The 16,611-nt window shown below is 56.4% G+C and overlaps 1 protein-coding gene across 1 annotated transcript; it reads right to left on the bottom strand.

Annotated features, from left to right (window-relative positions):
• Positions 1–452: 452 nt before the first annotated feature.
• Positions 453–7,536, bottom strand: CHD1L (chromodomain helicase DNA binding protein 1 like). Its single transcript, XM_032947458.2, has one exon. It carries the CDS (start codon positions 7,507–7,509, stop codon positions 4,216–4,218), a length of 3,294 nt encoding a protein of 1,097 aa, XP_032803349.1. The 5' UTR covers positions 7,510–7,536; the 3' UTR covers positions 453–4,215.
• Positions 7,537–16,611: the final 9,075 nt, after the last annotated feature.

The raw sequence follows: 16,611 nt of genomic DNA on the forward strand, positions 1-16,611 counted from the left end.
CGCGATGGCTCCTGAAACGCAGGAGGAGGAGGGGGGGGGGTCTCAGAACGTCTTCAAATCCGCGGTTGCGCCATGCGCCGCCCTTCCCCCCCCCCCCAACATCTTCAAAGCCACGCTGGCGGGGGGGGCCTCTAAAACGACAAATCACGCGACGATTTTTTTCCCTTCGTTGGAATTCCGCGACCTTCCCCTGCGTCAGCGCCACTCGCGCGCGGCGTCACGGATTCATCTTCCTGCCTCTCCCTCCTCCTCTGTTCGCTCGCGCGCCTTCAGTGGCCCTCGTCGTCGCGGTATTAAAGCAGTCGATACCAAAAAATGTACTCATAAATATAGTAGGCGACGTTTCGGGCAGTGGCCCTTCTTCATAACGCATGCAGCAGATAATTTTAAGAGTGGTCCAAGCAAGAGTCAAGAGTAGCATCGTCACGTGGCAGATGTGTACGACTCAAACAGATGTTCTATTCGTATTTATTTACCACTTTGCGGTCCGTGTACTGTAGTGTATTAACTTTGACAATGAGATTACAAAAAAACAGATACATTACTACAGTACAGTACTAATAGTTAAGAGTGTTACTGAGTGTGAAATACAAAAGCACAGCAATTCTGGCGATCGTCAGCAGAATGACGCCAAATGTAAACTGAAATGATCTCACAATCGAGGTTTTTGTTGGGTTAGATCGCGTAAATATATAAATGTTGTGTCATTAAACCCGCCACCACCCGACACAGCCAGCTAGTAAGGGTTGTCACGTAAACAGAACGTGGCCAATTCGTCACTCGTACAGCACTAACCGGTGTGTTGGAGAGCCAAGCCACAACATTCACAATCCGAGTACGACGTTTCGCCAGTAATTACAACTAGCTTCATCAGGCGACAGCCAAATGATTTCACCCGTTGCGAGTGGCGGGCGATAGGTTCACGAGCTCAGTGCCAATGTCGAGGGCTGGCTGCTGCTGCTGCTAGGACGAGAGGGCTTCAGCAGGGAGCGAGTTCGCGTGGTGCAACTGTTCCTCCTGCGTTGAGGGAGCGCAGACCACAGTGGCGTTTACTGCGTGGGCCAAGATGTGGGTGGCATGGCCACAATCTCACTCCTGTGGCTCGTCTTTAATGTATGTCTACGAGTCTCTATGTATCTCTCGCAATCTATGTATCTCTCTGAGCCTTTATGAATCTACATGGCTTTCTATGCACCTCTACGGGTCTCTATGTATATCTAAGTGCAGCTTTAGGTGATTACAAATATCATCTTCCATTCATAAGCTAAGCAAGTCGCTTACTTGCCGGACGCACCCGATGATTGGTAATCACAGCACGGGGGAGAGGGAGTCACTGGAATCAACACAACCACAAAGCTCGCTGGGAGCTCGAGGGAGTTCAACTCGCTCACACGGAACAAGACGCCGCCGCGTTCATGCAGAGTGTGGGCAACCCGCGGCTCCAGAGCCGCATGCAGTGGCTCAATATCAGAATATTTGTTTACACCGGAGGAATCCGATGAGCTGTGAAGCTCTTTAAGGGGCCATCCCTGGAGAAAATTTGGAAGAGTCACAGCATCCCGATTGGAACGCAGATCAGACTTCTGCATGACCTCGTGTGGCCAGTTGCTCCACGTGGTTGTAAAAGTTTGACAATGTAGAGGCACGTAATGAACGCCTTTGCAATGAAAGGACTCGGGCGGATATTACGATCCGTGTGTATTGTGGACTGGAAATAGAACTAATGAATGGGTTCTGGGAGAAAGCTGAAGGTGATGAAAGACAACAGTCAGAGGTGATACAATCAAGAAAGCTTGGCCTACTGTGGTCATGTCATGAGAAAAGATGGAACTTGTTTGGAAAAGCAGACTTTGCACGACGCAATTACCCGGTTCACGTGCGTGAGGAAGACCCAAGGATGACGTGGATGGATAACATCAATGCATGGACGAGGCTCGCGCTGTAACAGACAGTGAGGATAGCAAAAGACAGCCGCCCAGCCACGGCGCACTACACACCACTGGGATCATCCGTGGAACAAGAACTTCATAACTCACCGAATTCTTCCAGGACAAATCAAGATTCTGATCTTTTTTTTAAAGGTGGAATTAGTCGGAACGGTCTCAGCCCCATCACCAACAACTGCACGAAATAAATCCAAATCACATTTACAGGGACCCCTCTACTTACTAACACTCGACTTACGAACTTTCAGAGTTACGAACAAACCTGTCCGTAAGTCCAGTTGCCTGTTCGGAACGAGAGTCGTAAGTTCAACCACCGCGCAATAGATGGCGGTGGTGGCACCTACGTCTGCAGAACGTGAAGAACCAGTGGCATCTACATCTACAGGAGATTATACAACTATTAAATCCATTCCCCATGTTAGTGTGCACGCCATACAACGTGTTTGGAATCGACAGGAGTAAAGTTGGACTGACGAACAAATCGACTTACGAACAGTACCTCTGGAAACTAACTCGTTCGTAAGTTGAGGAGTTCCTGAGAATAGGTTTTCCCATTTTTTCTGGCAACAAAACAGCTGTGTTAAGATGTTAAAACACCAAACTGAAACCTTTTACAAGGAATCATGTCTACTTTAACCACAATACTTGTGGTCAGAATGCAAACAAAAAACACTCTGATAATATATGCATTGTCCTTGAAACTGATTGGTCCACACCAGAGACGGCTTTCTTTTGAGCCTCGTGTCAAACGGCGTTCAACCAGAGGACGCCAAAAGGTGTGGACCAAACAGTTTCCAGGACAATGCATCATATTATCAGAGTATGTTTCTGTTTGCATTCTGACCACAAGTATTGTGGTTTAAGCAGACATGATTCCTTGTAAAAGATTTCTGATTGGTGTTTTAACATCTTAACAGCTGTTTTGTTGCCAGAAGAAAGGGGAACACCTATTCTTATATTTTGGTACTGGCAAAGGAGGTCCCATGGTGACAGAGGAGTCCCTGTAATTAAATTCGTCGCTTATATTAGCGTAAGTCCTGCTCTGAGAATTAAAACAAATTAAATATATTTGGCATTCGATCCTCTGCATGGGGCATGACTGCAGTGAGCTCAGAAGTAGTTCTATCACGTCGTCTTCCGCGGGGGGCGGGGGCGTTCCCCGACACAGGGTGATGCACCGCTGGCTGCCCCCTTCTGAATGTAAAAAATAATATCTTCGGCTATCGACGCGAAGTCCGACCAGCACATCGATGGGGGGGGGGGGTGGAGGAGGAGGTTAACAGCAAAAACGATCCATGGCGCACACCGCGCGTGTGTTCAGGTCACACCACGCGTGTGTTCAGGTCGCACCACGTGTTCAGGTCGCACCACGTGTTCAGGTCGCACCACGTGTGTTCAGGTCGCACCACGTGTTCAGGTCGCACCACGTGTGTTCAGGTCACACCACGTGTTCAGGTCGCACCACGCGTGTGTTCAGGTCGCACCACGTGTTCAGGTCGCACCACGCGTGTGTTCAGGTCACACCACGTGTTCAGGTCACACCACGTGTTCAGGTCACACCACGTGTTCAGGTCGCACCACGTGTTCAGGTCGCACCACGCGTGTGTTCAGGTCACACCGCGCGTCGCTCGGCACGGTCTCTGCTGTTCCGCTCCAAGGGACAGGAGCTTTTATGAACAAAACTATAACGCTGAACTATTTTTGATTTAAAGCTTTCGTGACTGCACGGATTCATATTCTTGATTGCTTGTGTTGCAGTCGAAACGTTGTGAGAATTTAATTGTTTTATATTTTTATTATTTTTATTGTTTCCCTTCTACGTGACTTTACCGAAAGAACCAAGAATATGCTGAACTATTTTTTATTCTACCAGCTAAGGCTCCCGGAGCAATGTAGGTCTTTTTCAGAAGCGACCTGGCTATCACAAATCATAGCTTCACGAATTAGCTTATCAGGTGTAAATGTATTGCAGCCGAAAACTCTAAATGCGTGGTGACGTTGATTCTAAATGTGGGGAGAAAAACCAAAGGACCCGGAGAAAAATCCACGAGACCACGGGGAGAGAGAGAGAGAGACACGCAAACTCCAAATATACAGCAGCAGGCGTCAGGGACGGGATCGAACCCACGACCTCCTGTGTACCAGGCGAGGTGGTTAACATCTCGCCACCCCCTCAGAACCCACGACCAGAAGACCCATCGCGAGGGCTGCGCAGCGTGACCGCGGAAACACCCTTACGCAGTGCGAGTGGCGGCGGCAGCGGCCGCGTTTAAACGTCAACGGCGAACGGAGCGCAGGGCAGCTTCTTGCGAGCGGAGAAGCAGGTCCGGAGCCACGCGGCCGTCACCACGGTGAGGTCGGGCCGCCGGCGCACCGCCTCCCGCAGCGTCTCGGCGTCGCCGGGGCCGGGTTCCCGGCCCGCCGTCACCACGTGCGTGGTGTCGGCGTCGACGCCGGCGCTCACGTCGCCGTCGAACGTGACGAGGTAGCGGGCGAGGCGCGCCGCCTCCGCCGCGGGGAGCCCGAGGAAGTGGGCGCGCACCCCCGCCATGAAGTCCGGGAACCCCAGCGACCAGGAGTCCGACGGCCCCGACAGTGAACCGGCCGCGTTCGGGTCGCCGGGGCCGGCCGCGAGAGACGGTGACGACGACGGAGGAGGAGGACGGCTCGACGAGGAGGAAGAGGATGGAGAGAGGGCGGCAGCTGAAGCCGGTTTGACGCAGGCGGACACGCTGGGGCCCGGCTTGTGGGTGGCTGCGGATTGCGTCGCCGTTTGGGCGGAGGCCGCGGATGAGGTGGAGGCCGCGGATGAGGCGGAGGCCGCGGATGAGGCGGAGGCCGCGGATGAGGCGGAGGCCGCGGGTTTGGATGTGGAGGAAGGCCGGGCGGTGGACGCGGCGGCCCCTTGGCGAGTCCTCCTCGGGTGGTAGTAAATGTACGTGGGCACGCCGCGCGACACCAGGTGCTTGCGGACGAGCCTCTCCGTGGCGTACCAGTTGAAGCCCGGCGTCGCGTGCCCGATCCTCGGCAAGTGGACGCTGGCGCGGAGCCTGCGTGCCGCTCGCCGCACGCGCCTCAGGCCCGTCTCCAGGGCCGCCAGCGAGATCCCCGACAGGACGTTGTTCGGATCGCGGCTCTGGGCCACGATGAGGGCCAGCGTGTCGACGCCGCCGGCGCGGCTCACGCGGTCATCCACGGGAATGAGGTGCGCGTCCCCGAGCGCCAGGTCTCCCATCTTGCCGGCGCGCGCGTAGCGGTGCTTGGGCTGCGTCGACCTCTTGTCGAGCGCGGAGAAGAGGCCCCCGTGGCCCCAGCGGCCCGAGTTGTCCACGCAGTGCACCACGATGGCGTTGCGCCCCGCGGGGGCGTCGGGCAGCGTCACGTCGCCCAGGACGTAGCGGATCTGCCCCCCCTCCCCCTCTTCGTCCTCCTCCTCGTCCGAAGCGCCACCCTCGACGTCTTCGTCGCTTTCGCTCGCGTCATCCGATGCGGCTCCCTCCCCGCGCAGCGCCACGTTGAGCGACTCGTAGCCGGCCTCCTTCCAGAGCGCCAGCTTCTTACGCTGACGCTCGATGTCCATGCGGGCTCTCTTCACGGCCAGGGCGCGGTCGCGCTCCCTGTCCAGCTGCTGGCGCCGCTCCTTCCTCTTGGCTCGCTCTTGCTCCGTGAGCGGCGACCGCTTGCGCTGGACGGGCAGGGCCAGCGCCGCCGAACTCTGCGACGAACCCCCGGGCCCGCCCGCCCGGCTGTTCATATCCTGACGCAGCAGCGACAGGGCGGCGAGGTCGGACGAGCTGGCGGGCGCCCTCAAGTAATCCGCGCTCTCCAGAATGCGCCGGTCGTCTTCGGTCTGCCGGCGGACGGCGCCCCGTCGCGGAGGAGCGTCCGCGCCTTCCGCGGGCGGCTCCTCGATGACCCAGCATCCGTCGCGGCTCTCTCCCAGAATGGCCTGCAGGTCCATCTCCACGGACGAGCCCTCGTCCGACTCCATCAGGGTCCCGAGGCCGGCCAGCAGGATTTCCGACAGCTGCTTCGGAGACTCGTCCTTCATGTCGTTGGAATCGCTGTCCTCCCTCATCTGCGCCGTCACGGCGTGCGTGAGCCGCAGCTTGGCCTCGGCCCGCCGGTATATGACCTCCTCCACGGTGCTGCGCCCGATGAGCCGGATCACCTTCACCGGCCGCGTCTGCCCGATGCGGTGGGCCCGCGCGGCTGCCTGCGCGTCGTTCTGCGGGTTGAAGTCGCTGTCCACGAAGATGACGGTGTCGGCGGCCGTGAGGTTCAGGCCGACGCCGCCGGCGCGCGTGCTCAGCAGGAACACGAAGATGTCCTTCTGGCCGAACGACTTGATGGCCAGGTGGCGCTCCTCGCCGCGCACGGAGCCGTCCAGTCGCTCGTAGCTGTAGCCGCGAAACTCGAGGAAGTCCTGCAGGATGTCGAGCATGCGCGTCATCTGCGAGAAGACGAGCGCGCGGTGGCCCTCGCGGCGCAGCAGCGCCAGGATGCGGTCGAGCAGCAGCAGCTTGCCGCTGGCGCTCACCAGGTGCTCGCCCTCCACGAAGGGCTCGGGCTCGGCGCCGTTGAAGAGGTAGGGGTGGTCGACGCACTTGCGCAGCTGCATGAGGATGTTCATGAGCCTGACGCGCGCTCCCGTCGTGGGGTCCTCCAGGGCGTCGAGGTCGCGCGACAGGATGGCGCGGTAGTACTGCTTCTGCATCGCCGACACGCCGTGGTAGAGCACCAGCTCCGTCTTCGCGGGCAGCTCGGCCGCCACCTCCGTCTTGAGGCGGCGCAGCACGAAGGGGCCCAGGAGGTCGCCCAGCTCCGAGGCGCGCTCGGGGTCGCTGCTGACGCCCGCGAAGCGCTGCACGAAGGCCCGCAGGCCCTCGGGCGCGAAGGTGCCCGTCGCCACGAAGCTGAGCAGGGAGTAGAGCTCCGCCAGGTTGTTCTGGACGGGCGTGCCCGTGAGGAGGACGCGCTGCCCGATGTCGAACTCGAGCAGCGCCTGGTGCAGCAGGGAGCTCTGCGACTTGAGGCGGTGGCCCTCGTCCACCACCAGGACGGACCACGGCAGCCTCCCGAGGAAGGCCGCGTCCTTGAGGCACAGCTCGTAGGTGGTGAGCAGGATGTGGAACGCTCCCGATTTGATCTTCTCCTGCAGCTTGCCCCGTTTCTCGATGTCCCCCAAGTACACGATTACGGAGATCTCCTCATCCTCCTCGTCGTCGTCGCTACCACCACCTCCTCCACCCCTCTCCTCCTCGTCGTGAAGGTCTGACCGCCGGCACATCCTCTTCATCTCGTCCTGCCAGTTGTGCGTCACGGAGAGCGGCGCGAGGATGAGGAACGGCCGGTCGACGCGGTCGCGACGCACGAGGGACAGCAGGAAGGCGATGGTCTGGCACGTCTTGCCCAGGCCCATCTCGTCCGCCAGGATCGCCCCGTGCCGCCCCTCGCGGCAGCGCCGCAGCCACTCGACCCCCTCCATCTGGTAGGCGCGCAGCACCAGGCCCCCCCCCCGTGTGGAGCCGAGCTGCTGCTCGCCGTGTGCCGGGGCCGACATCGCGGCCGTGACAACAACACGTCCCTCTCTCTTGTGTGTCTCTCTCTTGTCTCTCTTGTGTCTCTCTCTTGTCTCTCGTGTCTCTCTCTTGTCTCTCGTGTCTCTCTCTCTCGTGTCTCTCTCTTGTCTCTCTCTCTCGTGTCTCTCTCTTGTCTCTCTCTCTCTCGTGTCTCTCTCTCTCTCTCTCGTGTCTCTCTCTCTCTTGTCTCTCGTGTGTCTCTCTCTCTCGTGTCTCTCTCTCTTGTCTCTCGTGTCTCTCTCTGTCTCTCGTGTGTCTCTCTCTCTTGTCCCTCTCTCTCTATCTCTCTCTGTCTCTCTCGTGTCTCTCTCGTGTGTCTCTCTCTTGTCTCTCGTGTCTCTCTCTCGTGTCTCTCTCTCTATCTCTCTCTATCTCTCTCGTGTCTCTCTCGTGTGTCTCTCTCTTGTCTCTCGTGTGTATCTCTCTCGTGTGTCTCTCTCGTGTCTCTCTCTCTCGTGTGTCACTCTCTCGTGTCTCTCTCTTGTCTCTATCTTGTCTCTCTCTCTCGTGTCTCTCTTTCTCGTGTCTCTCTCTCGTGTGTCACTCTCTCGTGTGTCTCTCTCTTGTGTCTCTCTCTCGTGTGTGTCTCTCTCTTGTGTCTCTCTCGTGTCTCTCTCTCTCGTGTCTCTCTCTCTCTCGTGTCTCTCTCTCGTGTGTCACTCTCTCGTGTGTCTCTCTCTTGTGTCTCTCTCTCGTGTGTGTCTCTCTCTTGTGTCTCTCTCGTGTCTCTCTCTCTCTCGTGTCTCTCTCTCTCTCGTGTCTCTCTCTCGTGTGTCACTCTCTCGTGTGTCTCTCTCTTGTGTGTCTCTCTCGTGTGTGTCTCTCTCTTGTGTGTCTCTCTCGTGTGTGTCTCTCTCTTGTGTCTCTCTCTCGTGTGTCTCTCTCTCTCGTGTCTCTCTCCGGGGCCCAATCGCTTCTCTTGTCGACCTTCCACCCCCTGCTGCTCCGTCTTTCGCTCGCTCGCTCACATTGTCGCGTCCGCCTCGCTCAACCCCGCGCGTGTCGCAACTCGCGTCTCACTACCCGTGTCTCTCTCCACGTGTCTCTTGTCTCTCTCTTACCTTGTCTCTGTCTCTCTCTCCCCGTGTCTCTCTCCACGTGTCTCTGTCTCTCTCTTACCGTGTCTCTGTCTCTCTCTCTCCCCGTGTCTCTCTCCACGTGTCTCTGTCTCTCTCTTACCGTGTCTCTGTCTCTCTCTCCCCGTGTCTCTCTCCACGTGTCTGTCTCTCTCTTACCGTGTCTCTCTCCACGTGTCTGTCTCTCTCTTACCGTGTCTCTGTCTCTCTCTCCGTGTCTCACTCCCCGTGTCTCTGTCTCTCTCCACGTGTCTCTGTCTCTCTCTCCCCGTGTCTCACTCCCTGTGTGTCTCTCTCCACGTGTCTCACTCCCCGTGTCTCTCTCCACGTGTCTCTGTCTCTCTCTTACCGTGTCTCTGTCTCTCTCTCCCCGTGTCTCTCTCCACGTGTCTCTGTCTCTCTCTTACCGTGTCTCTGTCTCTCTCTCCCCGTGTCTCTCTCCCTGTGTCTCTCTCCCCGTGTCTCTCTCCACGTGTCTCTGTCTCTCTTACCGTGTCTCTGTCTCTCTCTCCCCGTGTCTCACTCCCCGCGTCTCTCTCCACGTGTCTCTGTCTCTCTCTCCCCGTGTGTCACTTCCCGTGTCTCTCTCCACGTGTCTCTGTCTCTCTCCACGTGTCTCTGTCTCTCTCTCCACGTGTCTGTCTCTCTTACCGTGTCTCTGTCTCTCTCTCCCCGTGTCTCTATCTACGTGTCTCTCTCTCTCCCCGTGTCTCACTCCCTGTGTCTCTCTCTCCACGTGTCTCTGTCTCTCTCTCCCCGTCTCTGTCTCTCTCTTACCGTGTCTCTGTCTCTCTCTCCCCGTGTCTCTGTCTCTCTCTCCCCGTGTCTCTCTCTTACCGTGTCTCTCTCCCCGTGTCTCTGTCTCTCTCCTCGTATCTCTCCCCCCGTGTCTCTGTCTCTCTCTCCACGTGTCTCTGTCTCTCTCCCCGTGTCTCTCTCCCCGTGTCTGTCTCTCTCTTACCGTGTCTCTCTCTCCACGTGTCTCTCTCCCCGTGTCTCTCTATCTCTCTCCACGTGTCTGTCTCTCTCTCACCGTGTCTCTGTCTCTCTCTTACCGTGTCTCTGTCTCTCTCTCCCCGTGTCTCTGTTTGTCTCTCTCCCCGTGTCTCTGTTTGTCTCTCTCCCCGTGTCTCTGTTTGTCTCTCTCCCCGTGTCTCTGTTTGTCTCTCTCCCCGTGTCTCTGTCTCCCCCTGTCTCTCTCTCCCCGTGTCTCTGTTTGTCTCTCTCCTCGTGTCTCTGTTTGTCTCTCTCCCCGTATCTCTGTCTCCCCCTGTCTCTCTCTCCCCGTGTCTCTGTCTCCCCGTGTTTCTGTCTCCCCGTGTCTCTGTCTCTCTCCCCGTACACAAAACGCGGAAAGGGCGGCACGCGCGTCACGTGACCGCTGGGCCGCGATTGCGCGGTGACGTCACGACGCCGGCCACGTTGCCGACGTCACCACGCAACCGATCGCGCGCAATCAGTCGCCGCTCGACTGCTGTCGACGACGCTCGTGGCTCGTGGCAAGGGGGGGGGGGGGACCTGGGTTCTGTCCCCGGCTGGGGCGTCTTTGTGTGCGTGGAGTTTCTACCCCCCCCCCACCACCTCCTGGTTCTACACTCTCCAGCAGAGAGTGGTTCTTCATCCTGAAGATGCCCTTTCTGAGAACCAGAGGGGTGCAAGCTGCAGCAAAGGTTAAGAACCACTGAACGACAGCATTTAGATTGTTTTTTTTTACGAGGTGTAAGGCCCCCCCCCGCCCCACTGAGCGAATCAGCTCTATAAATGATAGCTCAACGAAGTTGACTCATCACGTGGAAATTTACAGCGGCAGACAAATACTGTAAACGCGTGGTGATGTTGATGTTGAACGTGGAGGGTAACAAAAAAATCGGAGAAAAGTTCACGCGACCACGGAGAGCGAGAGATGCAATCTCCAAATATACACACGAAGCTTTGTATGTTTTGCATACGAAAAAAACCAATGGCCAAATGTACAGCCATTTATCATCAATCCACTGCTAGACGACTGCCTCCCCATGGCTTTCGGACACGGGGAGGTTGGGGCGGCCGCCTTCATCCAGCAGTGGATTGACCATGGCTGATGATTACGATGATGATGATCATCATCATGCGTTATGGCGCTCTGCTGCAGATGTGGCAGCTTAAGCCAATATTATCCCGTCAAATAATGTGGACGTCAAGTTTTGAGTGATGTCACTTGGCTGTAAATGTGCCTCTCCTTATCTCGAATGTTGACCCGCCTATCGCTCTGTTTGCTCCGGGCAGCCGAGCCAAAGAGTCAAACACTCCAACTGCGTTCCGAACGAACGAATGGATGGGAGGAAGGAGAACGCAACACTATTGAGGGTCATTTGAGGTCGGGTTCGAGGTGAACTGAGCAATCCAGAGGTGGGGGTATACACACGTGGTGGGTGGGGGGACACACACGTGGTGGGTGGGGGGACACACACGTGGTGGGTGGGGTGGGGCGACACACACGTGGTGGGTGGGGGGACACACACGTGGTGGGTAGGGTGGGGGGACACACACGTGGTGGGTGGGGTGGGGGGACACACACGTGGTGGGTGGGGGTACACACACGTGGTGGGTGGGTGGGGGACACACACGTGGTGGGTGGGGTGGGGGACACACATGGTGGGTGGGTGGGGGACACACACGTGGTGGGTGGGGTGGGGGACACACACGTGGTGGGTGGAGGGGGACACGCACGTGGTGGGTAGAGGGGGACACACACGTGGTGGGTGGGTGGGGGGACACACACGTGGTGGGTAGGGTGGGGGGACACACACGTGGTGGGTGGGTGGGGGGTGACACACACGTGGTGGGTGGGGGGACACACACGTGGTGGGTGGGGGGGGACACACACGTGGTGGGTGGGGTGGGGGGACACACACGTGGTGGGTGGGTGGGGGGAGACACACACGTGGTGGGTGGGGGGGACACACACGTGGTGGGTGGGGGGACACACACGTGGTGGGTAGAGTGGGGGGAGACACACACGTGGTGGATGGGGGGACACACACGTGGTGGGTGGAGGGGGACACACACGTGGTGGGTAGGGGGACACACACGTGGTGGGTGGGGTGGGGGGACACACGTGGTGGGTGGGGGGACACACACGTGGTGGGTGGGGGGGACACACACCTGGTGGGTGGAGGGGGACACACACGTGGTGGGTGGGGTGGGGGGACACACACGTGGTGGGTGGGGTGGGGGGACACACACGTGGTGGGTGGGGTGGGGGGTCCGGTCCGGGCCTCACACAGAAGAGGGCCGGCTCTGTGGTTGTTGTTGTTGATGATGATCGTGATTGTTGTTGTTGTTGTCGTTAACGACTGAGAGGGCCCCACGTGGCATCCAGCCCCGAGCCTTCCGGAAACCTCGGGGCGGCCCTGAAGGTTACGATTTGTTGAGCTGAGAGGGGGGGGGGGGGGGTTAAATGAGCGGTGGCGCAGTGGTTAGCGCACCGCCTAACGAAATGAACCCGCACATCTGAGCTCGAATACCGCCCACGGCTCTCCATCGCTCACACTTGCCCGGCGTGGTGAATCGTTGGTCCGTCGGCCCACACCGGCGTGTGGAGGGAGGCCTTCGTCCGGCCTCGTCCAGCAGTGGTTTCACAAAGCACTGCAATTGAGCAATCATCATCAGTCATCATCTATCCACTGCTGGATAGAGAACTTCGCAAGCCTCCGGTTCGTCTCGCGCGCGTCTCCGTGGATGTGAAATTGCGAGCACTCGCCGCTGAGTGGCGGTGATGTCACCGCCGCGCAGTGCTTGTACCAGGCTAGGTGCACGGCAGGGCACGTAACGTGGCCTCGCGGTGCACCGAGTCTGGGACAACCCAGCAACAGGACGAGCCGAGCGCGCGGTCCCACAGCTGCCTCGAGGAAGTGGCAATTACGGTGACTCCAACTCGAGGCCCTGATTGTAAATTGGATGCAGTGGCGACTTCGTTTCCAATTAGAGTGCAGATCTGCGGCCAGGTGTAGATCAATCGATCGTCTGTCTGTCCGTCCGTCTGTCTCTCGGCGCCCCTGCAGGGCCGTGCAGTCTCGACTCCTCGCACTCTTCAGATTGCGTTGCGTTGTCTTCGTCAGTGACCGCGTGCGTCCGATTCGTACGTCACAACAGGTGAATGACTACGTCACGCACTGATACACAGACTGCCGCACTGTGGACCGCGCAATAGCCCCATAGACGCGGAGAGATGCCACACAAACTCGTGGAGATAGTGCGTTTTAATGTTCCACTTGTGAAATGGTTTGCGCAGTGGATGCGGCTTCGGGTGGACCACGAGCAGCTTGGTGGGAGATCAACCCCCAGGCATCTTCTGCGTTGGGTCTATCACAACATGGGGTGTGTGGTGCTTGTCAGTTCTCTTCAGCTCTCCTAGCCTCATCGGGGGTTGAGCTGGCATCGTTGAAGGTTAAGCGCACGAGGTGCAAAAGGGGCCGTCCATAAATGACGTCACGCACCTGTGGGGGGGGGGGGTCAGAAATGTGACGTCACATCAAAATGCGCAACTTTAAATATATAGAATTGTTATAACAACACTAATTGTTATAACAACACTCCTACAACATCAGAGTGCAGCGCCACATTAAATACGCACAACAATGACAATAGTTTAAAGCGATTTGAAGCATGTTTTATTTTCAAAATGGAAATATGGTTTTGGGGGGGGGGGGCAGAGCTTTGTGAACATATATTTGAGGGGGGGGGTCAAAAATCGTCCAAAATCGCGTGACGTCATTTATTGACGGCCCCAAAAGGGCTTGCGGCGTTACTCGAAGCGATGAACGTGGTGACGTCATTGAGATCCTGATGAATGGGAAGGCGCTCGTTGTCCCTGCTGCCAGACGCATACGGGCTGTGAACAAACGCCACGGGTTGGATATTAAAGTTTCTTCTTAACAAGGCCAAAGTGATTGAAAGCTTTCGTGACTGCAGGGATTCATATTCCTGGTTCTTTCGGTAAAGTCACGTAGAAGGGAAACAATAAAATAATAAAACAATAAAATTCTCACGACGTTTCGACTGCAACACAAGCAATCATCATCACAAGCAATCATCATCAGGTGATGATTGCTTGTGTTGCAGTCGAAACGTCGTGAGAATTGTATTGTTTACTATTTTTATTATTGTATTGCTTCCCTTCTACGTGACTTTACCGAAAGAACCAAGAATATAAGGCCACAGTGTTTATCGCCGAATGAATTCGCTGTTTTTTGTCCGTGCATTACATTTGTTTTCTTAAACATCAAATTTTCATGCGTCGTCATCTTGAATCCAACCGCGCCTTCACCCTATCTTACCCGTGTAAAACAAAAAAAGTCTATCCGAGGCATCTTTATCTTTGTTTTCATGGGTGGGTGGTGGGGGAATCTTCGTCTGCGTGTGGAACGCGAGGAGGGAGTGTGTGTGTGGGGGGTGATTTTGTGGAAATCCCCCGGCTCTGACCTCTGTTTTTACAGGAAATGGCACCGGGAACCCGGCAAGCGAGGTCACTGCCGACTGCTCCCGCCGCGCCCTGCGCATTTCCTCCTCGTAGAGCCACCAATCTCACGACGCGACAGATAAAGGAGCGGCCGTGAAATTCCCTTTGCCCACGCCGCACGCACTTTGGTGAACGGCCACGGTTTCCTGATCATGATGCCGACTTGCAACGCTGCTCAGCGCAGCGGCCACGCGGGATCCGCTCGCTCTCGTACAGAGAGACTTTTGACTTTTAAACAACTTTTATTGCCGCCAGCAGCAACAGCACTGGAGGCGATTTCGATATGAAACACACAAAGTCACCAGCAACACAAATCAAAATAAACGCAACAATTCCACGCGCTGAGAGCGAGAACGACTCAGAGAGAGAGAGCGGGAACGACTCAGAGAGAGAGAACGACTCAGAGAGAGAGAACGACTCAGAGAGAGAAAACGACTCAGAGAGAGCGAGAACGACTCAGATAGAGAGCGAAAACGACTCAGAGAGAGAGAACGACTCAGAGAAAGAGCGAACGACTTAGAGAGAGAGCGAGAACGACTCAGAGAGCGAACGACTCAGAGAGAGAGAGCGAGAACGACTCAGAGAGAACGACTCAGAGAGAGGGAACGACTCAGAGAGAGCGTGAACGACTCAGAGAGAGAGGATGACTCAGAGAGAGCGAGAACGACTCAGAGAGCGAACGACTCAGAGAGAGAGCGAGAACGACTCAGACAGAGAGAGAACGACTCAGAGAGAGCGGGAACGACTCAGAGAGAGAGGATGACTCAGAGAGAGATAGGATTACTCTGAGAGAGGACGACTCAGAGAGAGAGGACGACTCAGAGAGAGAGAGATAGGATTACTCTGAGAGAGAGAGTACGACTCAGAGAGCGGGAACGACTCAGAAAGAGAGAGAACGACTTCGAGAGAGAGCGAGAACGACTCAGAGAGAGAGGACGACTCAGAGAGAGAGAGAGCGGGAATGACTTAGAGAGAGAGAACGACTTAGAGAGAGCGGGAACGACTCAGAGAGAGCGAGAACGACTCAGAAAGAGAACGACTTAGAGAGAGTGCAAGAACGACTCAGAGAGAGAACGACTCAGAGAGAGAGCGAGAACGACTCAGAGAGAGAGCGGGAACGACTCAGAGAGAGAGAACGACTCAGAGAGAGGGCGACTCATAGAGAGAGCGAGAACGACTCAGAAAGAGAGAGAACGACTTAGAAAGAGAGCGAGAACGACTCAGAGAGAGCGAGAACGACTCAGAGAGAGCGAGAACGACTCAGAGAGAGAGCGGGAACGACTCGGAGAGAGGACGACTCAGAGAGAGCGGGAACGACTCAGAGAAGGAACGACTCAGAGAGCGAGAACGACTCAGAGAGAGCGGGAACGACTCAGAGAGAGGACGACTCAGAGAGAGAGCGGGAACGACTCAGAGAGAGCGAGAACTACTCAGAGAGAGCGGGAACGACTCAGAGAGAGAGAACGACTCAGAGAGAGAGAACGACTCAGAGAGAGAGAGCGGGAACGACTCAGAGAGAGAGAACGACTTAGAGCGAGAGCGACTCAGAGAGAGCGAGAACGACTCAGAGAGAGAGCGAGAACGACTTAGAGAGCGAGAACGACTCAAAGAGAGCGAGAACGACTCAGAGAGAAGAGAATACTTAGAGAGGACGACTCAGAGAGAGTACGACTCAGACAGAGAGAGGAGGACTCAGAGAGAGAGAGAGGGGATGACTTAGAGAGAGAGGACGACTAAGAGAGAGAGAAGGGATGACTTAGAGAGAGAGGACGACTCAAGCGAGAGAGGACGACTCAGAGAGAGGGAGACTACGGGGGTATATGGCTCCTCCTCGACACCCACTCATGGGAAGGGAGTTGGAGCAGATGGAGCTTGGTCCACAAGTTGTTGTCGTGCCGCATTCTCCCGGCAGGGTCAGGGTACGCCTCGACGCCTGCCTATGCCCGCCCTGCCATCCCGACAGCACTGCACGCACCACGCAAAGATATGTGCGGCAAACACCGGGAATCAACCGGGTTTTTTTTCTTACCAGCTTTTCTCGTGCGATTACCGGCAATGCAAAAAAACCCTCCACGAATTTAGCAAAGCTAATTGTGATGATATGGTCACTGATGTTAGCCGTGGCCTGGAAGTGAACCCGGGAGCGGCGGGGTTGATGAGAGAGGTGACTGCAAACCCCTCCAACCACCCACCCGGTCCAGCAGTGAAAACACGAGGCTTGCCGCTCCGCGTGGGTGCACAGGTCGGGGTGGGGGAGTTTCCACCACGTGGTCATCATCATCACTACCAACACCACGTGGTCATCACCAACACCACGTGGTCATCACCAACACCACGTGGTCATCACCAACACCACGTGGTCATCACCAACACCACGTGGTCATCACCAACACCACGTGGTCGCCTCCTCGAACACAAATTTCACACTCGGTGGGACAAAGCTAAAATCACGTTAACTCAACAGAGGAAACATTTTTTAATCAATGTTATTAATTTATCAGCCAAAC

This window comes from Petromyzon marinus, chromosome 5, assembly GCF_048934315.1.
Source record: "Petromyzon marinus isolate PM22_M1 ecotype Great Lakes invasive population chromosome 5, UKy_Petmar_22M1.pri1.0, whole genome shotgun sequence".
NCBI lineage: Eukaryota > Metazoa > Chordata > Hyperoartia > Petromyzontiformes > Petromyzontidae > Petromyzon > Petromyzon marinus.

Coding starts and splice junctions, on each gene's coding strand:
- CHD1L (XM_032947458.2), bottom strand. CDS start 7,509: ATGTCGGCCCCGGCACACGGCGAGCAGCAGCTCGGCTCCACACGGGGG.